The sequence below is a fragment of the Leptodactylus fuscus genome, chromosome 5, assembly GCF_031893055.1.
Source record: "Leptodactylus fuscus isolate aLepFus1 chromosome 5, aLepFus1.hap2, whole genome shotgun sequence".
NCBI lineage: Eukaryota > Metazoa > Chordata > Amphibia > Anura > Leptodactylidae > Leptodactylus > Leptodactylus fuscus.
In genome coordinates, this window is record NC_134269.1 from 116,622,364 (window position 1) to 116,650,281 (window position 27,918).

At 41.2% G+C, this 27,918-nt stretch overlaps 1 protein-coding gene across 4 annotated transcripts in view; it reads right to left on the reverse strand.

Moving 5' to 3' along the window:
- Positions 1-27,918, reverse strand: part of RELN (reelin) — a 372,556-nt gene that overhangs the window by 134,102 nt on the left and 210,536 nt on the right. For all 4 annotated transcript variants that reach the window (XM_075274073.1, XM_075274072.1, XM_075274071.1 and 1 more), the window contains exons 15-20: positions 15,502-15,630; positions 13,563-13,672; positions 11,227-11,293; positions 10,502-10,735; positions 9,117-9,278; positions 1,984-2,220 (exon numbers count right to left, since the gene is read on the reverse strand). In XM_075274073.1, coding sequence (XP_075130174.1) covers positions 1,984-2,220; positions 9,117-9,278; positions 10,502-10,735; positions 11,227-11,293; positions 13,563-13,672; positions 15,502-15,630 — 939 coding nt within the window. The remainder of the gene's footprint in view (positions 1-1,983; positions 2,221-9,116; positions 9,279-10,501; positions 10,736-11,226; positions 11,294-13,562; positions 13,673-15,501; positions 15,631-27,918) is intronic.

The window sequence follows — 27,918 nt, forward strand, 5'->3', positions numbered from 1 at the left end:
GGGAGATGCAAGCAATGTGGGGCAAGTCATGTTGATTCATGTTAATGAGCTGTGAGAACTTCCCATGTTCTTGCTGAAGTGGATAATGCTACTGCCATAGCCTCATTATCACGGCTAGAGCACATTTGCTGCTGCATGCACAGCCGAACCCGTTCAGATAGAAAGATGATCACAAAGTGGAATCAGATTGCTGTAACATGTTAGGTGATAACACCGCGCTGCTGCTTCTCTAGCTGCCCATGGGGATATGACTATTATTTTGGTTTCCTAAGGTCTTACAATAACTCCAACTGTAGTTCCTGTACAAGTCATGTTGCATCACAATTAATTAACTGAATGGTCTTGAAAGTTTGTTACATACAGTAGATTATATAGTAAAAGTAGGATTTTAATACACTTTACAGAATTATATGGGATCTTAACCACCACCAACTCCAGTTCTTTATATCCTTTGATTGGGGCCACTCCATTGATTCTGGCACAGTTGGAAATTTTTCTCTAGCCCTCACCATTCCCAAACAATCAGTACCATTAGTTTTGGTGCCTGATATGCCAGTTAGGCATTCTACAGTGAAGTGTGTGGTCTCAGGGGGACACAAGCAAGGGAGTGTGAGCTCTCTAACACTGTCCAATCAGAAGCAGCCAGTGTCAGAACCCAGAATCACATATCCTTGTCTGCACCTCCTGACACCACCCACTATGCTTAAGTAGCACATCAGGCACCAAAACTAACAGCAATCATGAATTGTAAATGCTATAGAACAAAATTCCAGCTGTGCCAGAATCAATACAGTAACATTTCGTAGGGGATGCAGAGTAATTGAGTTGGTGGAGGAGGTTAAAGGTCCACTTTAAGTTGAAAAATGAAGTTGTTAACCCCTTGGTAGCACAGCCTAAAAGTGCCTTAAGGAAACATCCTCATTTTTCAAAACTGATGTGTCACTTTATATGGCAATACTTTTGAGACACTTTAACTTACATTAGTGATTTTGAGATAGTTCGTAACACATTGTTCTTCATGGTGGTGGTAAACATTGATCAATATTTTTGTTTTTAACCCCTTAACGACCCATGGTGTACTATTACTTCATGGTCGCTAGGTACTTAGATCACCATGAAGTAATACTACGTCATGTAAAGCATCGGACCTAGCTCTTACAGTCGGCTATCACCTGGTTCCACTTACCTCCGGTTGGAGCTGCGCTCCCTGGAGGTTTTAACCCTTTGAATGTGATGGTCAAAGATGACAATCACATCCATAGGGTTCCATGAACTTCCCCCTGCCACCCTCCTGCATAATACTATCAGCAATCAAAGCATTGCTGATTGAAGTGTCCTAAATGGACACATGAAAAAGTGAAAAAAAAGTGAAAAAAAATAGTGTTTTAAAAAAATTAATAAAGTTTTAAAGCCCCCCAAATTCCTTTTTTTCTATAGAAATGAATTTTATAAAAAAAAAAACGAAAAAAAAGAAGCTGTGTGAGCATACATCAGGGGACACCCCCAGATTTACAGCTTATGAGGGAAAAGACACCGGAAGTGACCCCCAGAGTGACTCCCCCAATCATAGGAGCTACTGGGACATAGTAGGGAATTTGGTGTTCCCAATGTCCTCTGCAAAGCTAACATATTCCCTCTTCACCATCCGCTGTGCAGTCATGTCTGGGATACTAATACTCACTACACCCCCTAATAAATTCTTTGAGGGGTGCAATTTTCAAAATGAGGTCCCTCCTTTGGGGAATCCACTTTTTTGGTACATTACAGACTCTACAAAGATGGCATGGGAGGCAATAGGTAAAAAAGCCTCCCATTGATTTCAATGGGTAGCACGCGTAAGCCGGTACCCATAGAAGTCAATGGGATCTGTTTTACGCCGCTCACTCTGAACGAGTTTACGTTCAGAATGAGTGGAGCGTAAACTCTGTATTAAGGCAGCCTATGAAAGTAATGCTTCTGTACACTCTCCAATAAGAATCTTACCATAAAGTCCAGTCATGTCCACAAAATGGCTGAACGTTTCCCAAATAAAATCCAAGAGACTGAGTAACATCCACAAGATTAGTAAAGTCCAGGCTGATACTATTGAACAACACTGATGTCATGATGATCTCATCAATAGCCCAAACATCTTCCCCTTGCCCAGAGTGGTATGGCTGCCACCACCTAAACTGAATTCCAAACTGCTTGGCTTCTTCAGGTAGCTCCACCGATATAATTCTGAAACAAAAACAAAATTATGAAGAGATAACAAAATCACTTTACTTCACAAATACATAAATACATTACAATTAGATATATTGTAGCAGGAGAAGGGAAGATCAGAAAGCACTGAAAGTACAATAATTTAAGGAGAACATTTAACTTGTATGGAACGTATTCAGAACACATTTAGATTATCTTGTGTATTGTGTGATTGATGGCATTTCATTTCTTATAGTGATTTTGGAAAATTAAAGCTGTATTGTGATTGGTTATCATTGGCAGCAACAAAGCCATTTTTTTTTTTTTTTTTACAGTTAAGGCTCAACAAAGCGTTCTGTAGCAAAAAAAAGTGAGAAAAAACAGGGCTGCAACGCATCTTGGTCCCTTCTGTACCGCTTTGTCTGGAAAGTTCTCATAGCTTTTCGCCAGAGTTTTCGTAGATATAATTGACATGCTGTGATTTCCAAAACCGCAATGGTTTTAGAGATCGCAGTTTGTCCGCTACATGCATTTTACCATAAAAAAAACCCTGCAGAGAACTGTTAGAGGACTTTTAAAGAAAATGTTTTTTTTTATTTTTTTTCTAAACATGAGAACATATTAAGCATATATGTAGGGACTAATGTATATTGATGTGAGATGGAGAAGGTTGATGATCGCCTTCTTACACACATCAGAATATGTTATTATAGACCGCATTTTGTCCACGGTTATGCTTAAACAGGAAAGGGCTTACCCTTGCTGTCACATATTTCGAAACATACAATTGTCTAAAACCTCTTAGTGTGGAGTATTATTAACATTCATAGGAAATAAGTGGCCTTGCCCAAATGCTGAAAAACATGTGTGTTATCTATTATCCTTCCTCTACTAAATTTTAAAGTAGATGTTATAGTTTATACCGCTCCAGCTGATATGGCACTGCATAAGGTGATCTTAGGATTGTGTGCTGCTGCTTGACTATAAAAACCTATGTCGTTTTCCTGATGGACAATTCTTCATCTAAGGTCACTTACAGAGGCAGTTTGTAATTTTGCAATGTGTGATACAGCCAAGAGTAAGCGATTTGTATGTGCCACCTGTTTCATCCCCTAACGGCTCCTATATGTGAATTTATTTGCTCTACTGTTTCATGGCAGTGCTGCTGTAACTCCTAGGCTTGTCCACTTTACAACAATAACACAGTTGGCTAGGACATACCTAGCAGAAAAAAAAAATCATAAATGACTTGTGGCTAAGTTTAACTATGGAGAATACATTATGTGTTTAGGAGGGAGGTAAAGGACAAAGTTCCACAAAAAAAGAAAAAATGGAGAATATTAACATTTAACCAGTTCAGGTAAACACAAAGGAAAAATTGGTGAATGAGTGTGGGAGGAAAAACAAAAAAAACAAAACAGCCTAATCCTAACTTCCTAGATGTATACTAAGTTGAGACGAAGTTTTTTGGTCAAGATTTTGAGGACGTAAGATGTCTCCTATACACAGCACATGGAGAAAACCAATTCTGCTCTTTAACTCTCTCTCACCCAGAAAGAGAGAAATACTGAACAGTAGTGATCTAAATAAAGCACTTGTGTGGACAGAACATACTCTGTGCTCTGTGCTTCTTCTTTTGTTCTCTCCCTCAAACCTCCCAGCATCCGTCTCCTTGGACTTTTATGGCTACATCTGATTTCTAACTTCAATTAGGTAACAATCCATTGGGAGTACAAAATAAATTTAGCAGTGGATGTCAGATTAGGAGCAGTAAGGGGGGCTTGGTAAGTGAATATAAGGCTACTACGTGTTTCCATGAATATAGACTGAAGGAATCCCTGTGTTTAATCTCATATTGTTCCTTGTTCTACTGTCTTTTGGGGGCAAAGGGAATGGAGAAATTTGACTGCAAAATGATAGTTACAAGTGTATCTGCAATGTAGCTTTTAAAACCCATATCAATATTGTATGATTGAAATCAATTGTTCACCTATTTCCATATATAGGTATGAAATATGTTTGCATAGTTTATTTTCATTATTCTACAAATGTAGTCTAGCAAAAAAAAAAGGAAAAAGAATAGCTTATGCACTGCAGTATATAAATATGCGCTTTGTATGTATGGAAATCAGACATAGACCAATTCCTTAGGGTATAGGAAAATGTGCAGGGTCATTTAATTTACTGTGGCAGCTGTGACAATAAAGGTGCACTTGACAAACGGCAAGGAAAATTAAGAATAATATCTAATCTCCAGGAGCAAATGTTGCATATGGGAGTGGAGCAAACCAACATTTTTGAAGCAGGCTGAAGCTCCAGTAAATCTTTCATCCATATGTTTTTGCCTCAAATCTTGTATTGGTAAAGTCTCTCATTATATGTGCTAATTGAGAACGTGTACTGAAATTAACTATATAATACTAATGCCTAATTTAGCTACATATATTTAACTATATACAGTACAATTCCAACTTTCAATCTGTTTAATTTACTGTTTTTTTTAATAAAACATGCCCCCCTGGGTTCACTACATTTTCAATATAACAATCCTTTGAAAGAATCTAAAAATTATGATTCCCATCAAAGTCGTAATTTAATGGTAAAGGCAATAAGATGGTTTTATCCTTCTACAAATAAACCAGTGGCTGTGAGTTTACAGTATTACAAGTCAGAGTTCCAGTCTAGGAATTTCATCTTTTGATGGCAGATTTATGAATGAGGCTAGCATACTTTGTAATACCTAACGCAGCCTACAAATAGACGCATGTGATCTGAATGATGCATAATGCATGTCTTGCTCCTTTTCATTATGTGAAATATATGGATCCTCTGCTGAAAACACTGCATAATGAATCCTTATAGTGCTCTACAATATGGAAAATAAATCCTTAGCCAATTCATCAATACTTTACAAGTACATTGTAAAGATTGCTCGACTGTGGATTGTTGTCTGTATCAATAAAAAGAGTTATCATTTGCTTACACTGAAATAATCTACCTGCGTAAAGAGATGAAAATGGAAAATTATTTTAATCATGTTGTGAAGGATTCAGATTATATTCACATGATCGTATCTATTTCTCAGCTGTGAAAAATGGAAGAATTGGTCTATTTTTAATGGTCGTTTTACATCAGTTCTGTGTTCATTTATTCATTTTTGATGATCAAGTGTCATCTGCTTTGCATCTGTTTTTAATGGAGTGCTTAAATAAAATTAAAAAATGGATGAATTATATTGGTCTTTTTTATTTGACCCAACCCACTGATCTGTTTTTAACGGATATAACTTTGACGTCAGTCCATTGTTACCCATTGATTTCTACTAAGTCTGTGTGTTGGTCAAGACAGACAAATATAAACATGTCCTTCCTTTAATTGTTTTTCTGTCCATAAAAAACAGAGGTGAATACACTCATTCACTGTCATTTCTTTTAAAACAGCCTTGTGATGGCTGTTAAAAAATGTTCATCATAAGGCCCTTTTACATTGTTGTATAAATAAGGCCTAAGGCTTACCTAAAGTTTTTGTTGTTATAGTATAGCCATTAAGGAAGTTTTTCTAGATTTGTCTAAAGCTGGTGGCACAAGACTGTGTGCTATCTGGCTGCTGTTAATGAACTGCATGGGCAGCACGCTGGTGACACACAGATGTCACCCATGTGCTGCTCATGCACCGGCCGTGTTTCCTTTCATTCAATGAATAGGAGCCGCGGAAGCAGGGCTGCAAAAGTGGACGGGAATAGGACCTCTTCCATATTTTGCAGCCCAGACTGTTGGCCCACACACCTGACACTGTAATTCATGGTCATGTGAATGGGCCCATAGAAATTAATGGGTCAGTGTGCTATCCAGGAAAAACCCAGATAGCATACTAACCATTCATACAATTGTGTCCAAGGGGGCTAATACTGAAACAGTGTCCAGGTCTAAATATGTATTAAAACCCCACTTCAGCCAAACTTTTTATGCTATAGCCTTGTAGTACAGGGCATATGAATGTAAAATTAATGACAAGCCCAATCACTTTATTCAGCCTCTTAACAGTACCCTTTTCTGGTGATGTGATTGGCAGACTGTCCTAACAATTCACACACCAGCCAGTGTAACTCTAGGAGAGCCTGAATTTCACACTTTCATAGACTTACAGAGCAAATTTGTGAATCAGTTGGTCAATTTTAGTGCAAATATAGTGAATCTTCAGCTACACCCTTTCTCAACTATGCCACCCTCTCTTGTTATGGTGTGTAATAATGTGGACAGCATATTCCCTTATGATCTTTAAACATGTAGCATACACTAAGAGTAAAAACAAGCAATTATGTTAAACATGTGCTTCTAGAGTGGCAGGTATGGACGTACTACAATGGCTAACAATCTACAAAGGAAGAATGATGGAGACAGTAGATATAGTAATGTAATCAGGTATATAGCTAAAGGCTCATAGACCCTAGTGCCAGAATTCAGCTTTGGTCCCCCTCCTACATTCTAACCCCCAGCTTCCCTGACTCCTACCCAACTTGTTCTGCTGAACAAATCAGATAATCTGATAATGCTAAATATACCATCTGTATTGCTAATGTTCTAGCTGGTCAAATAATTTTGGAGTAGTACTTATTTAGAGCAACGACGCACAGTTTTGCGGATATAGATGTCCATGTGTTTTATAGCTGTCACGTGGTATAAGCCTACAAAATGATATGGACACTGGTATATATATCGGTGTTTTCCCAGGAGGAGGTCAACATTTGGCAGATGATTATACTATATATGAGCTGAGTGACACTGATCATATAATACAAAGGTGCTTTTTTACAGCAAGTTGAAACTATACAAGTGTATACTATATGGGAGCTCACAGCAGAGTTCACTATGGATTAGAAACCCATTACGTCCAGCAGCAGCCAAGCCCACAGCATGAACACCTGAAACAGCATTATTAAACAGTTACACTGGGCTCACCAACATCCATGGTTTAGTAACTGGAATATAAATTAAAGGGCTGAACCATCTTCTTATCTATATTCATTAATTACTATCTGTACTTCTGGACTGCAACTAAGAATGAATACCAGACATGATGAGAACAAGCAGAGTTTAGGCGATGGGGCCCTGCTCATCCATATGGAGGAAACAACTGCTCATTGACTGCTGGGCAGACTGGCTAAGTAAGACTAAGTTCACATCTTCACCAGTATCTGTCGTACTCAAGGACATCAGCAGACCCCATTGACTATATTGGGATTCACCAGTTGTCCGCCATTTAAAAACTGAAACCAGAAAAGAGAAAACTCCTCCGGACAGATTTCTCCAGACAGTAGATGGGTATATCTGGGTCTGAGCTGATACATTGTTGGACTTATTTCAATTTCAAAAGCAAGTAAACCTGAAGTTTCCTTGGCTGACCACTGTGTTTTTGGTCCTTTAAAGTTTCCTGGTTCTTGGTGCTTTTTCCAAAAGAGCATGAAACCCAGTTTGCTTTGAAATCTTTGTCTGACTTGCTGACCTCATTCTGCAGCAGGTCAATGACTCCAACTTTACAGCCAATGCCATTACAAACTGTCCTCAATGTAAAGAAGAACAATGAGTCCTGGAAGTGATTGTATAAGCCCTTCAGAGCCCTGGTCTTAACATCATCAATCCTGTCTGGAATTACATGATGCAGTAGTTGATTGGAACAATCTTGCCAAGTTCCTTCAAAAACTGTGTGCAAGTGTATCTAGAAGGTTTTGAAGGTAAAAAGTGGTTGTGCCAAATGTTGATACTACAGTTCATTCACTTTGCATTTTGTAAATCAGCAGAACTATTAACACTTTATTTTTCTTTAAATCATTCCTTGCAGCAATTTTTCCACATCTTCCTAAACTTTTGCAAACTACAGTGTGCTCATAAGGCAGCAGATTTTTAAGACAAGGAAAATTGTGGAACCAATCACTGATAATGATGGATCTGATAGGAGGATTAATTGGGATGGGTTAAAACTCTGAATTTAATTTTCTCAACATTGAGTTTTAGGAAGTAGGTGGAGCAGAAGAAGGAATTCTGTATAGCAGAGAGGCAACATAAAGGCCAGAGAGTTAAATATAAAAGGTCAAATTCGTAAGAAGATTGTAGTTAGAAAACACTTCAATATATAGTCGTGCTTAAAAGTTTGCGTACCATTCAGAATTTTTTTTTTTTACAAAATTTAATTTAAAATTACCACATATTTTTATTGCTAAAATGGTGGAGAAGGAGTTTTAGCCCATTCCCCTATACAAAACAGCTTCAATTCTTTTTTTTGGCGCTTTCTTTCCATAAACATATAGCTTCAGATCCTTCCAACAACATTTCCTTTGGATTAAGGTCAGGACTTTGACTTGTCCGTTCGAAAGTTTTTACTTTCAACTATTCTTCTTTGCCATGCTTTGGTAGAGTGACTTGCTTAGAGTCATTGTCTATCTGTATGACCCATGTTCACTTGCGAGGCAGTTCATGGACATATGTCTTTACATTTTTCTTTTAGAATTTGCAGGATTCAGAAATTCAGAAATCCTTGTTCCATCAATGATGGCATGTGTCCTGACCCAGTTGCAGCAAAACAGCCCAAAGCATGATACGTATTTGCCCACACTGTGAGGCCCCGGCCTATAGCTTCATACACTTTGGATACTTACATATATTTGATATTGGATCATTTTCTTCTGGAAATAAATGACTAAGTCTAATATTTTTTACTCATTTCTTTGATTTGGTTCTATTTATCTACTTTTAGGACTTGTGTCAAGATCTGGAGTAGTTTTAGGTCAAATTTAAGCAGAATCAGAGAAACCACAGAGGAATTACTCAGTCTGCAAAAAGCTACTATTAAGACAGAACAACACAGATTTTAAAATTTAAGGGGAACAACAAACATGTATCCTTTTAAAAGTATTGACACAAATGCATTTAACATACCTTGGTTCATGATAGTTAAGATAAGAATAATGCTCTAGCAGTTTCCAAGTAATACCATTGTCATGAGAGTAGTGCAGTAAAACGCCCTCTCCAGGCTTGTTGGGGGCTTTGCATGTACTTAAGACAGACTTACTTCCAATCCGTATAGTAAACTGCAGAAATCTGTGGAAACAGTTCTTAAACACTTTAATCTTAGAAACATCAGTTGATTATTTTTTTTTCTAAGAAAAATGATTTTATCCATCAAAACATGTACAATACACTATCTACCAATAAGTATTTGGACACCCATGCAAATGAAGATATCTGTGGTCGTGATGTATATCACGCCTCCCGCCATTAAATATTGTGTAGGAAACAGCATTAGTCGCATGCAAGATGCCACGAAGTGCAGAGCTGTTTGATTTCGAGAAAGGGGTAATTGTCGGGTACCACAGAAATGGTCGATCCTTAAGGGACATAGCAAGCGAACTGAGTTAGACAAAATCGACAGTGGCCTATGTGATTACGAAGTGGAAGGTGAACGATGATTGTCAGAATGTGTCCCGAGTTGGCAGACCCCCGAAACTGCAGCCGTCCAAAATCGGTGAAAGAACTTACCTGTGTTCTCCAAGCCGAATGGAATAAAATACCACTAGCCATCATACAAGGACTTGTGGAAAGCATGCCCTGGAGGGTTGAGGCTGTAATTGCCGCTCGTGGAGGCTCTACCAACTATTGAATACGAATAAATGCTGTTTTTCTATTCTACCACAAATGTCCGAATACTTATTGGTAGACAGTGTAGAAGAATAAGTCATGTGTTTATGCACATGGCTGCACTAATAGCATGCTATGGTCCTATACTGTACCATGGTGATGCTTCAATAATATGTACATTGCTGCTGTGGAAGATTATGGTGAGTTGTAGCAGCATCATACAATCTCATGTAGAGTTCCTATGAAATATGGACATGTAGGAATTCCATTTTATATGCAGCGACACTACACAAGACTCTGCCATGTTCACATGCCCATACAGTCAAAGTAAAAGAATTTACTAAAAGATTTTCTATGTGCGAACATTGTGTTGTTACATTTTTATTATTCTTGTCTTATGTTTTAGTACAGTAAACTAACTTTTTATGTTGCTTCATAAGAAATGTTCTTAAAATGAACAAATGTTGAATATTTTTCAGATCAGAGAAATACTAGCATCTATGACTATATGAGTTCTACAGACCTTACAATAGCATTACTGTTTTTTTTTCCATTTGGCATTCTGGCATGTATTAACATACAAATGCAACAACATATGCTTATGCATTTTATTACTAAGAAAATAGATAAGAAAATCTGAAAACTGGAGCAGCTGCAGTCGCTTTGCACTTCTCCAACTAACTCACCTGGACTGCGAGCTATCGAGAAAGGTTGTAATGAGCTGCCTTCTTCCATCTTTGTTAAAAATCAAAGCTTTGCCACTAGCAAGAACACCACAGCCAAAACTAACTTCAGCACCACGGATCGAGTAGAAATTGTGGTAAGAAGAAAGTCTGGAACTGGTGAAGCTTTCTGAAATAAACATTGGGAAAGTCTGTGAAGCCATTTCACAAGCTGGTCCTGAAAAACCAGGTTCACACCTATAATAAAAAAAATGCTGAGTTAAAGCTCTAATGTAACTACATGGTATAAACACAGTATGTATTACTAGAAGGATACCAAAAAATATAACTTGTGAATTTCACACTGCCAGAAAAAATAATAGCACTGTTGGTCAGTGCATATACACATTACTACACAAGCACATTGTAGCTGACTAATAGTTTAGCTTCTCATGTATTTAACAAAAACACGGATACTAAGATATAAATGATAACATACAGATTAGTGAAAAACCACATTAGTGGTATTAGATATCATCAGTGTCTGACAAATATATGCTTTCATACCTTTAATGTGATGGAAACGTAGATGACAAGAATGATCACACAATAAAGAACACAGCAAAAATCAATAGAGTGAAATCTCATCACTTCAAGATAAAGTGTCACGTGGGAGGTCTGACCTAGACTGCAGTAATAAGTACATCCAGCACAAGATGAGGTATTTGCAAGATATATGTGACACTCACTTGCAACCAGTTCTTGTACATTGTCCTCGACCAGAGCAGAACTTCAGACAAGATGGTCCAATATAAACTGTAACAGAAATTTCATTTACAAGTCAGGTGATTTGTGGTGAGAGAACGATGTACTCTGATTACAACCGGGAAAGTGATGAAAATAAATCTATGATGAGGGTGCTGAACGTAAAGGACACATTTTTCAGGGGCACTCTAACACAGGACCCGTAAATATCGGCGTAGCACACTATTGACCTTTTCAGAACCTTAAATCACAGAGGATCTGAGATTATCATCTCCACTGTCAAGATTTTTTTTAGACATTGCTAAATTACATGTTCAGGAAATCTTATAAGCGTACAGCTGTAGGTCTCATGAAAATCATAAAAACTATATTATATACACAGCTATTCAAATAGATATTTTACATCATATTATATCAGAGAATAATATTGATTTGAAAAATCATACCTAAAGTATACATTTAAAACGTGTGCCTGGGACTTTAATATTTATGACAAGCGGAACTCAGACAACCATATGGCTATACATTTTATAGTGGCTGTGCTTAGTATTGCAGCTTAATACCAATTACTTAAATAGGACAGAGTTGCAGAAAAGCCATATGACTCCAAAAACATGATGTTATAATCTGCAATGCTCATCTGAGCACTGTGGTTTCTTCAAAAAGCTGATAGCTGGAGGTTCAGTAGTCAGGTCACCACTGGTTTGATAGAGATAGCCTATCCTATTGATAGGTCATCAATATCTAAGTCACAGATAGCCCCTGAAACTTTATTAAAAAAAATACCCCTGAAAACCCATTAATACAAGCAGATTCAAATAAGAGCTCAATTTATGCTGTTTTAGTCAAAAGTACAGTAAATCAGTACTTAGGTTTTTGTTACTGTACATAAGTAATATCAAATCTTCAATACCCAAATATTTCCTCCATAAGATATATACAATATATATATATATATATATATATATATATATATATATATATATATATATATATATATACACTTTCAGATTTGCAACAGTGTGCAGCTGTGTTATCCGGTGTGTTATCTTCCAAGCTGAGGCAGGGGAATTGACAGCATCAGACATTGCATGTGGACACAATGACTTGGCGAGGCAGAGGTTATCATTAATATTTTAACCTGCCATTGCAATGTTAGTCATTTAATGTTGTTTAGTTAGGTATGTCTTCTTATTTGATAAGGGTACTTCCATACTTAGCATCTGAGGTTGTGAATATAATGAAAATTATGTATGGACCTTTTCTTTTGCTTGCCCGATTTCACTATTATTTGTGTATTTAGAGTCTGGCCCAAGATAACTCTTCTTCTTCCAATATGGCCAAGAGGTTGGACACCCCTGATCTAAATCAATTCATGTGTTTAATGCAGTAATAAATTAAATATTGAGATAAAAACTTATCTAGCAAACTGCAAATAGAGTTACATTGTTGCCTGTGTGTCAAAAGAGCTGATGCCTTTTATTGAATTCACACGCCACCTCCATAATCAGCAGCTCAGCTGGCGGCATGATATCAGAAGCCAGCAACAGACACATTGTTACTTTACCTCCTGTTGTTACATTTCCTTCATAAACTACTACAGTATTAAACCATGTGTTGCTAGAGAAATTATTAAAATTGTGCAGTCTGTCGTGAATGTATTTTTAGGTTAACTATTGTATATACCATCTATGTTCTGAACTGCAACCCTTTTATACTATGCATGTGAGGAAGCATTAGCCGTGCTTTTTCCCTTTTTCGTTTTGATAAATGATCCGTGATCAGTAAATAAAAAATACTTTTACATATTTGGGGGTCAAGGAATCCAGGAAATAGTAGTTTTTGAGAAGTGGATTCCTATGAATCTATGTACACATTCTCCAGCAGAACAGGACAACTATAACAGAGTGTGTTGTGTGTGTGTGTGTGTGTGTGTGTGTGTATACTCTGTGTGTTCTATTAGTTGAAATACTTCTTTTATACTTTAGAAATGATAGGAGCCCCTTGCTATTAACTGGTAGCCTATACCATAGCCTGAGATGATGATGTTTGAAGGCTCCTTCTTATTGTTGAGTTTGACACTTATTCTTATCAGAATTCTAACTATTGGGTAGATTCGCTTTTTAAGTCACTTATAAACAACAGACATATGAATAAATACTTCACTTCTCATGAACGTAATTCCATATGGGCACATGTCAGGCCAGTTAAGTTTACCATAGCTCATTTACTAAAGAGAGCAGAAGGTGAAGGAGTAAAAACGACATTTCAACAGCAGAGGTTTTTTTTCTAGCTTTTAATGAAGAATGCCAATACTAACTGTTATCGAGTGCCCACATGTTCCCAACAACAGGGCCGTTCTGTCTCCATCGCACTCGTGTGTCTCTGGTAAGGGCTGCATTTGGAAGAGGGGTTGTAATTCTACTCCACCTGTGTAATAAAGATTCATATTAAAAAGAATAACATATTGACTAGGCTGCTATAACCTTATAATTACACTTTGTTTCACATGTGTGAAGATGTTAGCTAAAACTGTATATTCAGATATAAGTCAAATAGCAATCCAGTAAGTGTGTGATATTATAACAGTCACTGAAAGCTTTGGGTTTCCAGTCCAGTTGACATTCTACAATTTATGGCCTATCTTTATGCCATTGTTTAATCCATATTCTCTATATATTTGAAGGGTTTGGAACTCAGCAGACTAGGCAGGAAAAACATTTGCAAAGTAAAGATTCTAATTTTTCTCTTCTTCCAAAATATACATTTGAGAGAACATATATATGGACTGAATATGAACTACATAAATAGCCTATAAATACACAATAATGCACACATATAGATATACTATATACCGATACATAGATCTCTCTAAGAGTAAGCCTGTAACACTGACAGAAACCATAAAAGAGATTTAAACATTCTCCAAACCTGTGTCAGCAAACAGTAAAAGTATACCTCCAATCATGAAACAAGTTTCCATAAATGAATAGTACAGGTGAATATATTAAACCCTGTAATATATCTTATTAAACAAATATGTTTCCTTGTCCACTTATCAGTCTCCTTTCTTCCTCATTCCTTTCACTCAGACTCTTATCTCTAACAACACACATATTGGTATCCAGCCTCACGCATGGAAGTCTATGGAAAACGTAGAGCGGAGGCTCATAGTTACCTGATTTATTGCCTCATTCTTTATAGCAGTAGAACATTATATTGCAAGATATAGTAACTCAGCCTGATAAGTGGAGAAGGAAGCATATTCCTTTGGTAACATGTATTACAAAGTTTCTTAAAGTCACACAACCTATTCATTTATTAAAAATTGCTAACTAATAAGAGGTATGCTTTAAGGTACCCACACACATAATAGCAAATAATGTTGGCCAGACTTTAGAGGAACTAACTGAATATCTTATGTGTAAGGAGTTATGTTGACTCTTAATGGGATGAAAAATATAAAGAGAAGACACCGAGTGCAAATATAGTGTAGTATAATAAACCAATCTGCGGGGCAAGAATAGCTAAATAGCCTCTTAACTCCTGGTGTTGTGATGAGTCACAACACTATACAAGCACAAAATGGTTTTAAACATGTAGGTAAAATACAATAGTATCCCTCAAGGTTCCGAACCAATTGGTCCAGAACACTGAGGGATCATATTGTCTCTTAATGGAATGTCAGATAAAAGAAGAATCAGGATGTTTGATTTCAGAAAAAGCCTCTTCCATGAATAAACTAGGGGGCAGTATTTATTTTTCTAATTGACCACTAATTATTGTATTGTAGCATCCTGGCGTTCTTTAGTGTCAGCTACAGTGCACCATGGAGGAGGCGTTGGAACCGGCCAGCACAGGAGCATGGATGGATGAGTAAAAATTAGCAGCTGCTACATATTGCCTAAAACAATAAGAAGTGGCCAAGTTGAAAAATAAACATTGCCCTTCCTATAATTTTAATTAGGGGGGCACGCAATCAAAGATAGCTTGGTTGGGGATTTTTTTTTTTTTTTGGGGGGGGGGAGTGCCTTTCTATAGTTTGTCTCAGGCAGCAGAGAGGCTAGGTTCACCCCTGTTACATAGCATTCAGCCAACAGATAATGAAGGTGTATGGCACCACTACATGAGAGGAGCCAGAGTTCATCACAGTTTGCACAAACGAATGTACATCTAGTAAAAGTGATCTGACCAGTACTGTTGGGACACTGTTGATTTAAACTACTTTATATACAGTGAAGTTTCCAGTTTCTTCTTACCCACTATAGTTGTCAGATGAATATATGGTGCTGTGTGGGAGATGAGGTCCAGCACAAAGCTCAGGTAGACATTCAGAATGCAGTAAAGACCAGGTCCTGCCATGATTGGTTGAAAATTCCAAACTAACACTATTGATAGTTAAAAAGAAAAAGTTAATACAGTGTCTTAAACTATATAAAAGTACAAAAATGCATACTGCTAATATCACATTCATTAAAGATGATCCTCCTGTTTATATAGTTTAAATATGCCAAAAGTTTGCATTGTTTCCAAAAAAATGGTATGTTGTAAAATTACTTTATTATTGTGTGCCATGTTAAAATGAAAGATGAAATGTTACTAACATGGCCAGATTAATAGAAAGTGGGATATTCGTCAGCACTACACATGCCTAGTCATCACTGACATCCATCTCTGTCCCCATTAGGACAATCTAAAGTGGTCTGCGAGCATAATAGCTCCTGCTGGTTGCTTGTTATTCTGGTTGTGTCTGTCTGAGCTTGGACATAAGTTTATGTCACTTTAATATTGTGTATAATGACTTACCTGTTGATGTGGTAATTTTTGTATTAAGTGTAAGTAAATAGAAGGACACAAAAACAAGTGTAAAAAAAATGCCACAGCCATGTCATAGGTTCTAGCCTAATCCCTGATGACACAACAATAACTGTCACCTATATAAAAATGGAGAGGGGTAACTGCTTTAAATTTTTTTGTATCACTTTGTGCTACTAAAGAAAAAAACATGACAAATGTGAAAAGCAGACACATTTCCCCTTCTGTTATCTATACATTTTCTCAGATATTAAAATGAAGCAAAAGCATAAAAAATAAATACACAAAAAAGCCCTATTTATTTCCAAAAAAGAGGCAAAAATTATTTGAATAACACAAAGGAAAACATTTTTTATTATTCTGAAAACCACATGTATAAAAAAACGTGAAAATGTGTAAAGTCCTAAACCAGGGAAAATGAAATGATTTTATGTTAGCCCCATTTTTTTTTTTTTTTAAATTATAGATTGTGAGCCCCATATAGGGATCATAATGTACTTTTTTTTTCTTTCATTTAAGTATGTCTTTGTAGAATGGGAAGAAATCCACACAAACATGGGGAGAACATAGAAACTCCTTGCAGATGTTGTTCCTGGCGGGATATGTTAGCCCCATTTTGATACTGTGAATTGAGCTGTGCACACATGACCTTTAGGATAACCTCCAGATACTACTACCCACCTATCAAAGTCTGCACACTGTATAAGAAAATTGTTCTGTAATAAAAAGTCAGATTACATTATAAGAAGTGAACGTCACACTTCTGAGTGTGACGTTCACTTCTTATAAGATATTGTGGGTTGGGACCCTACATTCACACGAAAGTCTCCAACTGCATCCCCCTATACGACTGAAAGGTCAGATTACACTCCACTATAGCAAGCTGCTATGGGGTTATATAGAAACAGCTGAAAGAAGACTATGTTTTAGACTATATTTATCCATTAGAATTTTTTATTTTGATGTTCACACTTTGCTCATTTTGCAATTTTCTGCCCTTATTCCTCCACCTGTTTTAAACAAGTAAAATATTTCACTTATTTTATTAAAGAATATGGAATCCCTTTATGTTCTGAGATAAACAAGACTAAATACACGTAGGTTGGTAAAGTAATCGAACAACAATTTGCAATTGAGCTGGCCCATGGCTGAAATTTAAGAATGTACCTGTTCAGGAAAGGAAGTAATGCTTTGCTCTCAAAGTGGTTAAACAGCATATCCATTCTACAAAATGCTTGTAAATTATGTATATTGCTTATAGGTGCATCTGTGCAAAATGTCACTTCAGCCTACAATTTTTGCAATCATTATATTATATATTATTATTTTTGTCTTTAAAATTTTGCAGTGCTAAATAGTGAAACATAAATTAGCAATATCCAGTTTTATATTCTTATCTGTTCATGATTTGGCCACCACATATACAATCTCACCTACTAACACTAGTCACCATTAAACATCTTCGTAATATTCATTTTCAAAAGACTTAAAACGCTGCAAAGCATAGAACTATTACTACATATTATTGTGTCTCTATTACTGCTATATATAAGAGTACATTCTGACAGAATGGGTAGTGTAAATGTGTGTGTTTTTCCAGTGCTACAGATTACTAAGAGTTCAATGACCTGCCATAAAATTGTGCTTTAAATTCACTACATTGAGAAGGATTACCAGCATGCAGCTTTATATGTCCACATATAAATGAGAATGTGACAGTATTTTAAAGTGGAGTATACACTGCAGTATTTCAGTCTGAGGTATACTGTATATGTCCCATGGGTACAAATGTAGCTAAATCTTAGACTATACCATACAACTACAATTCAAGTGCTGAACTAATAAATAGCAGGTAAATAGTTCCCAATATTAGTCAGGCAACAAATACCCTTTTGCTTCAATGTGAGTTAAAGGGATTCTACCATTAAAACCTTTTTTTTGTGGATAAGAATTAGGATAGTATTAGATTATTCTGTTCAGACCACCGTTGCCCAGGTCTGAGACCTGGGCAATGGTGGTCTCTTCCTGATACTTCCGGAGACCGTTATCCTGCATATCTGTGGCAGGCTTTCACTACACTTGCTCTTATCTTTTAGACTACCCCCATGACTGTATGGGATGCATGGTTAGAACATGTATGAGTGAGTATGAGTGATATATTGCTCAGTGTTATCTTCTGCCTATACAGGGCTTGTTTGTGTGTTTGAGCACCATTAACCCCTGATGATTTAGGGTTGTTTGTTTAACCCCTTCCCGACATCCGCCATAATAGTACAGCGCTGCTGGGAAGGACTTCCCGCAAACTGCCGTAGTACTACGGCGGCTGCATGGTGCGCACACAGAAACTGTGTGTGCACCATGCCCTGTGGGTGTCAGCTGTAACATACGGCTGACAATGCCCTGTAACACCCACGGTCGGAACCGGGTCCAATCGCAGGTGTTAACCCCTGAGATGCCGGCGGTCAAACATTGGCAAGACCAATCTTCAGGGCACTTTTGTCCTAGATTATAAATAAATAAGAGCCAAATAGATCCTGGCGACAACCCACAGTGGTGGAAAGCCACCTGCCTAAAGTCTAGCACTTGTTCTTAAGGAACATATCTTCAAAATGAACTAGATTTTCACTTACTAATTAGGAGTAGCCCAAAGTCAAATTGGTTAGGTGGGCACAGCGGGTTTACAAACTGCAGTCCATGACACTAGGAGCTCTTTTAAGGCTGCAAACCAGGAAGTTGTAACAACAGGGAGGCCTTGGGAAAATGAGTATCAACTGAGACAGTTATCAGGTGACTAATGTCAAATGCATTAAGAAGCCCACTATATAAAATTAGGAGGCTTTTAGCACCAACAAGATAGTGACACAACAGAAGGTGCAGAAGATACTGTACAGAGTGAGTGCATGTAACAGCCCTTGTGATGCATGCTGCAGAGTGACAAGTGTAACAAGACCCTTAGAGAGACTGTTGAGAGACAAATTAAAAGACAAGGAGGAGCATAACAACTTCTGAGAGAAGATACGACAGAGTCAAGTGTTCTGCGCAACGTAAAGTACTAGGAGGATAAGAGAAAAGAATGTATAGACACTGCGTCTGCATGGTAAGGGAATTCTCCATTACAGTGTCCTTCTCCTGTATAACTCCACAGTGCAGGACCTTGTCACCTTCACACAAGTCAGTGATACAGTTATGTCACTTTCCAGTTAAACTGGTACCAACCGAAGAACTGAGATTTACTTTATCATCTATGTATCGGTTACTATGGACTGAGCAATTCATGTCATGACAAGAAACTGTTCAAGTTGTTAGGATTCTGTTTATATAACAAAAACATTCAACATGAACCCCATTAGTCAATGGATTTAAGAGGACAGATTCAACCCTTTGCGTCTTGCATTACAACTGCTGGATAAGTCTTCATGTTGATGCATTATACTACTAATACTTAAAGCGGACCTTTCATATCTGACAATAGCAGTGCTATGTACTGCTAAAAAGCTGTTCACTGTATCTGTTCACTGTCATGTTCCCTTTATATTACAAGATAAACTAAAACGTTACATTATAGAGCGCTTGCTGTTATTGTCAATCAGTAAGCCATTACTACAACGTCACACCTGGACCTGTTTGCACCACATTTATTTTAAATAAGTTTACTTTTTGTTATATAGTGCAAGGTACAACCTTTACTGGGAAAAAATGTAAAGCCCCTTTAACTTTTAATAACATGACTGGGTGCCCAGACATGCACAACTGAGAACTGGCCAGCAAAACCTCACACAATTTTACTGCAGCTGCCACTTTTTTTAGCTATGTGGTTTGTACAGCTGAAACACATTAAACCAATGGCATGTCCAGGGTAAATATTTGTTGGAAACATTACACACTACTAGAGATGAGCGAACACTAAAATGTTCGAGGTTCGAAATTCGATTCGAACAGCCGCTCAATGTTCGTGTGTTCGAACGGGTTTCGAACCCCATTATAGTCTATGGGGAACAGATACTCGTTAAGGGGGAAACCCAAATCCGTGTCTGGAGGGTCACCAAGTCCACTATGACACTCCAGGAAATGATGCCAACACCTCTGGAATGACACTGGGACAGCAGGGGAAGCATGTCTGGGGGCATCTAACACACCAAAGACCCTCTATTACCCCAACATCACTGCCTAACAACTACACACTTTCCACATTCAAAAAAACCTCTATCAAAGTGGGAAAATACCTGGAAACCTTCTTTACTCCCCAAATGGATGGACACAAACCCCAATTTAAGCTCAACAAACAGTAACAACCACCCCTTTAAATCACGTTCCCCATGACAACCACAAATGGAATAGGCAATGGGAATTCCAAAAGCCCTCACCCTTAACTGTCATTTTGAGTGTGTGTGTGTGTGATGTGGTAAGACCTTCCAAAATTCACTTTTCTAGCCCTTAACATGAGCCCTTCCAAACAAAGTTACAGGACCTTAAGCTGAGCTACCAGCAGAGATTGAGGCCCTTGGCATGAGTAGAGCCTTGCACCAGCAGTGTTTTTGGCACTTAGGGTGAGTTGAGCCTTGTACCAGCGTGTGTCCCTTAACATCAGGCGGGCCCTAAGTTCTGCGCTTTGCACAAAAGTTCCACATTAACTAGGCTGAATGGTACAAAGATTAGTAGGCCCGAGAACCAGGAACAGGTCTTGCAATGGCTGTCGGATAACGCTTAAAGCACATTGTCCACCAGCCAGTCAGCCTCTACCTCCTCTTACCCAACAGTCTTGTCCTCCTTCCACCCAAAATTCCCAATCTTCCCAGAACAATAACCCCAACTGTCCCTGCTCCCCAGAGCTGTTCTCCCTTCCTTTGACTGTACCGCAACCTGCCCCTCCATTTCGCGATTCCACGGACCTAACAGACGAGTATCTGTGTCCAGATGCTCAAACACTAGAGTCTCCTCCATCTCCGGTCGATTTGGTGGCGGATGACCAGCAACCCACCCTCATTGACGACGATGAGATGCAGTTGCTGTCAGGGCAGCCAGTTGACATGCGCATTGTGCAGGAGGAGGAGGCGAGACAGGAGTTGGAAGAGGAGGTGGTGGACGACGAGGACACCGACCCAACCTGGACAAGGCGGATGTCAAGCTGGGAAAGTAGTGTGGATGTTGAGGCAGGTGCAGCACCAAAAAGGGTAGCTAGAGGCAGAGGTCAACAGCTTCGCCGAAGCCAGGCCAGGCCCGGAATGTCCGAAGATGTTCCCTTTTGTACCCAGCCCAGAAAAACTCCCCCATCGAGGGCACGTTTCTTGAAGGTGTAGAGTTTTTTCAAGGAATGCGCCGAGGACAGATATAGTGTCGTCTACACAATTTGCCTCTCGAAATCGAGTAGGGGCCCTGAGAAGAGCAACCTGTCCACCACTTCAATGCACCGTCATTTGGAATCCAAGCAATGGAATCAGTGGCAGGCAGCAACGGCAGGACAAACGTCGCCCGCCGTTCATGCCACTGCCTCTGCTCACAGTGCTGGCGATGCACTCCAGAGGACGAGCCAGGACATCACTTCATCTGCCTCCGCCACTTTGTTGACTTCTCCCTCATCCTCCCCTGTTTCTGTCTTATCTCCTTCTCCTGCACCATCAAAGGCACCATCAGGCGCTTCTTTACAACAACCCACCATCTCTCAGACATTGGAGCGCCGGCAGAAATACACCGCTAACCACCCACCCACGCAAGCCTAGAACGCCAACATCGCTAAACTGCTGGCCCAGGAGAGGTTGGCGTTCCGGCTTGTTGAAACTCCCGCCTTCCCAGACCTGATGGCAACTGTGGCACCTCACTATGCCGTCCCTAGCCGTTTCAACTTCTCCCGGTGTGGCGTCCCCGCCTTGCACCAGCACGTGTCACTCAACATCAGGTGGGCCCTTAGTTCCGCGCTTTGCTGCAAGGTCCACTTGACCACCGACACTTGGACAAGCGCCTGTGGTCAGGGATGCTGCTTATCTTTAAGGACAGGCAGGGTGAATGTGGTGGAGTCTGGTCCCAGGGTGCAAACTGAGGTACCCTATGTCCTCTCCCAGGCCAAAATTCATGGCAGGAGTAGACTGAAACCCTACGACGCTGCAACCTCCACCACAGCTACTAGCGGCAAACGCTAAAACACTGGTGTGGGGAGACGTCAGCAGGCGGTGCTGAAACTCATCAGCTTGGGGGACAGACAGCACAGTGCCTCCGAGGTCAGGGATGCCATCCTGGCTGAGATGGCATTTTTTTTTCCCTGCTACACCTGGGGCCTGGCATTTTTACGCCTGTGATAATGGCTGGAACCTGGTAGCGGCTCTGGAGCTTGCCAGCCTCCAACACGTTCCATGTTTGGCCCACGTCTAACCTAGTGGTGCAAAGTTTTTTGAAAACATACCCAAATGTACCGAAGCTACTGTTGAAAATGCGGCGCTTGTGCGCCCACTTTTGCAAGTGCACAGGAGTCGCTGCTAGCCTAAAAACACTCTAGCAAGGCCTACATCTGTCCAAACACAGGCTGTTGTCCATCATTCACACACGCTGAAACCCTACAATACCATATCTTGAGCAGGGTGTGTGAGCTGCACAGACCTTTGATGGAGTTCCATCTACAAAACCCAAGGGTTCCTCAAAGTCAGCTCCCAAAGTTTCTGCACCATGAGTTTCCAGGGGTGGCAGAGTTATGGCTAGGGGCAGAGGCATGGATAGGGATGATGTCTAGGGGCAAAAGCAGTGTGGATGTGGAGGCAAGCTAAGCAGGAAAAACTGGGGGTACAAGCTAAGGCATGGACTGGGGTGATGTCTAGGGGCAAAAGCAGTGTGGATGTGGAGGCAAGCTAAGCAGGAAAAACTGGGGGTACAAGCTAAGGCATGGACTGGGGTGATGTCTAGGGGCAAAAGCAGTGTGGATGTGGAGGCAAGCAAAGCAGGGAAAATGGTGGCTAGAGGCAAAGGGATGTCCATAGGCAGCAAGGGCAAAGATGCAAAACTCTCCCCTGTTTCAAGAATTTTCCTGACTTGTCTCCCCACAAAACATTCCTGGGAGGAGGGCTGAAACACCACCCTCCTCCTCCTCCGCTGTTAGATTGACCCCAGCTACGAGCTGAAAACGCTGCAACACTGGTGTGGGGAGACGTCAGCAGGCTGGGCTGAAGCTCATCAGCTTGGGAGACGGACAGCACACTGCCTCTGAGGTCAGGGATGCCATCCTGGATGAGATGGCAATTTGTTTATCCCCGCTGCCCCTGGGGCCAGGCTTTTTTGTCTTGTTGGAGGGCTCTGGAGCTTGCCAGCCTCCAACACGTTCCATGCCTGGCCCACGTGTTCAATGTAGTGGTGCAATGATTTTTAAAAACATACCCCAAATTAGCTGAGCTAAGGGTGAAAGTGCGGCACTTGGACACCCACTTTCCCAAGTCTACAGTACCTGGAGCTAGCCGCAATACACTCCAGCAAGGCCTACATCTGCCTGAAGCACCTACTGTTGTGCGAGGTCACCACACGCTCTAACCCTAGATACCGTATGTTCAGCAGGGTGTGTGAGCAGCAGAGACCTTTGATGGAGTACCAGCTACAAAACCCAAGGGTTCCTCAGAGTCAGCTCCCTCACTTTCTGCACCATGAGTTTCCATGGGTGGCAGACTTATGGCTAGAGGCACAGGCATGGATAGGGGTGATGTGTAGGGGCAAAAGCAGTGTGGATGTGGAGGCAAGCTAAGCAGCAAAAACTGGGGGTACAAGCAGCCGGTGGCATCATCACTGACAAGCACAGCTGTCTGTCAGCTGACAGGCTGACTTTCACCAAAATGAACAGACAATGGATAGACTCATCATATACATGTCAGTTACATGACAAATTTAGTGCAATTTGCAAGTCCAAGATGGGTTGGAGATCTGCGGAGAGGAATCTCACCACCTCTTGCGGGTGCCATCATTTGGAAGGCAAGCCCTGGGCTCAGTGGGTGAGAGCAAGCGCAGGATAATCGTCGTTTGGCCTGGCGGCCACTGCCTCTCCCACTGTTGACAGGGCTGGCGCTGCAGTCCAGACCAGCAGCCAGGACACCTCCACATCTGCCTCTGACACTTTGGGGAGTTCACCCTTATCCTCACCTTTTCCTGCCATTTCTCCTTTTGCCCGCGCCATCATGCGCCTCTTCCCAGCAACTCCCCATCTCCCAAGCCTTTCATTTCATGCTAAAGTACAGCGCAACCCACCCACATGCCCAAGGCTTCAACGGCCTCATCTCAAGAAATCTGGCCCAGGAGATGTTGGAATCCCGGCTGGGGGACACTCTGCCCTTTTTGGGCAGAGTGTCTACTGCGCCACCGCACTGTGCCGTCCACACCAGCACTTTCCCCCAAACATGAGGCGGTCCCTAAATTCAGCGCTTAGCCCTAAAGTTCCATGTGACCAGTTACGAATGGACAAGTGCATGCGGACAGGGACGCTACCTTTCAATTTGGGCACAGTGGTTGAATGTAGTTGAGGCGTGGACCGGGTCGCAAAATGTGGTGGCCTGACTTGTCTCCCCACACAACATTCCTGGGAGGAGGGCTGAAACACCACCCTCCTCCGCTGTTAAATTGACCCCAGCTACGAGCTGGAAACGCTGCAACACTGGTGTGGGGAGACGTCAGCGGGCCGTGCTGAAGCTCATCAGCTTGGGGGCCAGACAGCACACTGCCTACAAAGTGAGTCATGCCATCCTCGATGAGACGGCAATGTGGTTTTTGCCACTGCACCTGGGCCCAGGCATGTTGTCATGTGTGATAATGGCCGTAACCTGGGATCGGCTCTGTAGCTTGGCAGCCTGCAACATATTCCATGCCTGGGCCACGTTTTTAACTCATTGCTGCTAATCATTTTAAAAAGGTACCCCAATGTTCCTGAGCTACTGGTGAAAGTGCGGCGCTTGTGCGGATAGTTTTTAAAGTCTATAGTTGCCGCTGCTAGCCTCTATGCACTCCTACAACGCCTGTACCTGCTGGAACAACGGCTGTTGTGCGACGTCTCCACACTGCTGGCACTAAACATATCATGTGTTGAGCAGAGTGTGTGAGCAGCACAGACCTTTGATGTAGTTCCAACTCCAAAACCCTCGGGTTCGTCAAAGTCAACTCCCTCAGTTGCTCAACCATGAGTGGCCATGGGTGGCAGACTTATGTGAAATCCCATCCCATCCATTGCACTGGACACGAAACATTAGCATGCGCTCAGCACAACTTCGGATATGGCAGCTGCATTAAGCAGGGTGCAGGGTACAACACAGACCAGGCCCGAGCACCAGGAACAGGTAATAGAAATACTGCAGCATCCGCCATTTCCTTCCAATTTTGGGGTTTTGGACCCGCCACCGACTTGTCTGGACCTAAGTGGGGATCATGAGACACAGTTGCCATCAGGGCAAGCTGTGGTCATGTGCGGTTTGCAGTAAGGGGCCAGTGCGCAATTAGAAGAGGAGTTGGTGGATGACGAGGCCACCGACCCCACATGGACAGGGGTGATGTCTAGGGGCTAAAGCAGTGTAGATGTAGAGGGAAGCTAAATCAACAAAAAACCTGGGTAGAAGCAAAGGCATAAACTGGGGTGATGTTTAGGGGCTAAAGCAGTGTAGATGTGGAGGGAAGCTAATTCAACAAAAAAAACAGGGTAGAAACAAAGGCATAAACTGGGGTGATGTTTAGGGGTGAAAGCAGTGTAGATGTGGAGGGAAGCTAAGCAGCAAAAACAGTGGGTAGAAGCAAAGGCATGCAAAACTCTACCCTGTTGGAAGACTTATTCCTAGGTCTGGAACACGTTAATGGCCCCCCTGGACAAATTACTGCCACTCAGGGGCCTAGTGTCACCAGGAGGGACAAGTATAGGCGCATGTTGTGGGAATACCTGGCCGACACCAGCTCTGTCCTCTCCGATCCCTCTGTGCTCTACAGCCTACACTTATTTTCTCATCTTTTTTTCTGCACTGCACATCTCTTGCCTGCTTCCTTTGGGATCTTACAAGTGGTGGTCCACTTCCAAAGATGGTAATTTCACTAGACAGTGTAACGGGAGTAGCTGAGGGATCGCTGTCTTAACCACTTTTTGGCACAAAATTAACTTCCAAAGCCAAATATGGTGCAAGTATATGATGCAAGGACACCTACACACCTATCTCTGACACATTGGGGAGTTCACCCTCATGCGCCCTTTTGGCCTGCACCATCATGCGCCTCTTCCCAGCCACTCCACATTTCCCAAGCTTTTCATTGCAGGCAGAAGTACAACACAACCCACCCCCATGCCCAAGCCTTTAACAGCCTCATCGATAAACTGCTGGCCCTGGAGATGTTGGTGTTTGTTTATGCTTCTGGAGACCCAGGCCTTCCGTCAGCAGATGGCAGCTGGGGCACCTCCCTATGCTGGGCCTAGCCGTTACTACTTCTCTTGGTGTGCTGTCCCTGCCTTGCGCCTGCATGTGTCCCATAACATCAGTCGGGCCCAGAGCTCTGCGCTTTGCTGCAAGGTCCACTTGACCACCGACACATGGACAAGCGCCTGTGGTCAGGGATGCTGCAGTGCTTATCTTTAATGACAGGCAGGGTGAATGTGGTGGAGTCTGTTCCCCGGGTGCAAACTGGGGTGGCCTATCTCCTCTCCCAGGCCAAAATTCATGGCAGGAGTAGACTGAAACCCTACGATGCTGCAACCTCCACCCCAGCTACTAGCGGAAAACACTGTAACACTGGCATGGGGAGATGTCAGCAGGCCGTGCTGAAACTGATCAGCTTGGGGGACAGACAGCACAGTGCCTCCGAGGTAAAGGGATGCCATCCTGGCTGAGATGGCATTTTTTTTTCCCTGCTACACCTGGGGCCTGGCATTTTTGCGCCTGTGATAATGGCTGGAACCTGGTAGCAGATCTGGAGCTTGCCAGACTCAAACACGGTCCACGCATGGCCCACGTTTTTCAACTTGTTGGTGCCATGTTTCTTTGAAACCTACACCATTGTGCCTGATATACAGGTCAAAGTGGGGCCAATTTTCGTAAGTGAGAACTAGCCTCTGCTAGGCAGAAAACATTCAGAGCACACTCCTCTCATCTTCGCACCGTTGGCTGGCGGAGGAAGACGAGGGGGTTGGAGTGGCATCTGATGTCCCTGTCCCACACGAGGATAGAGGGTGCACTTCAGTGCATCCCATTGCTTCACCACAAATGGTGTGAAGGGGAGTGGAAAATGGAGGAAATGGAGAGTGACCCTTACAGTTGGGGCCAGCAAAGGCATGCCAAGTAACACACTGGCACACATGGCTGACTTCATCTTGGGTTGCTTTTCAACACATATTTCACATCATGAAGAACAAATAATATTGGATTTTTACAAGCCTCGAACCCCGGTCTAGGTCTAATGTCTGTTCCTTTCTTATATTAGGGGAGAGGGAAAAAAAATTACTTCAGTGATACGTTTAGCGTACATAGACTGACTATTAATGTGCATCCCACTTAGTGTTGTTAGGGTTACACACCGTCACAACCTGGCTAAAGCTTCTATAGCTGTTAATAAAGTCAACATAACTTTACGGTATCCAAAAAGACAGCTGGTACCGACAGAGAGCAAGACAAATGTCAACCAAAGCTGTGAGCTCTGAACACCCACAGTGACTTTGGCGTCATCATCATTATAAGGGAGCGGGTGGTAATAAATAACTTGGCAGTGCCTAAAACCCAAAAAGCTTATACAACTATATTTACATTAAGATACACAAATGACACTTTTCAGTAGCATGTCATGAGACAAGCTGATAAGCTCTTCCTTTGTGCAGTGCTATTTGAAAGTTAAACGCTGCCTTTATTTTAATTCTGGAGAAGGTGCAGACATTAGATTTA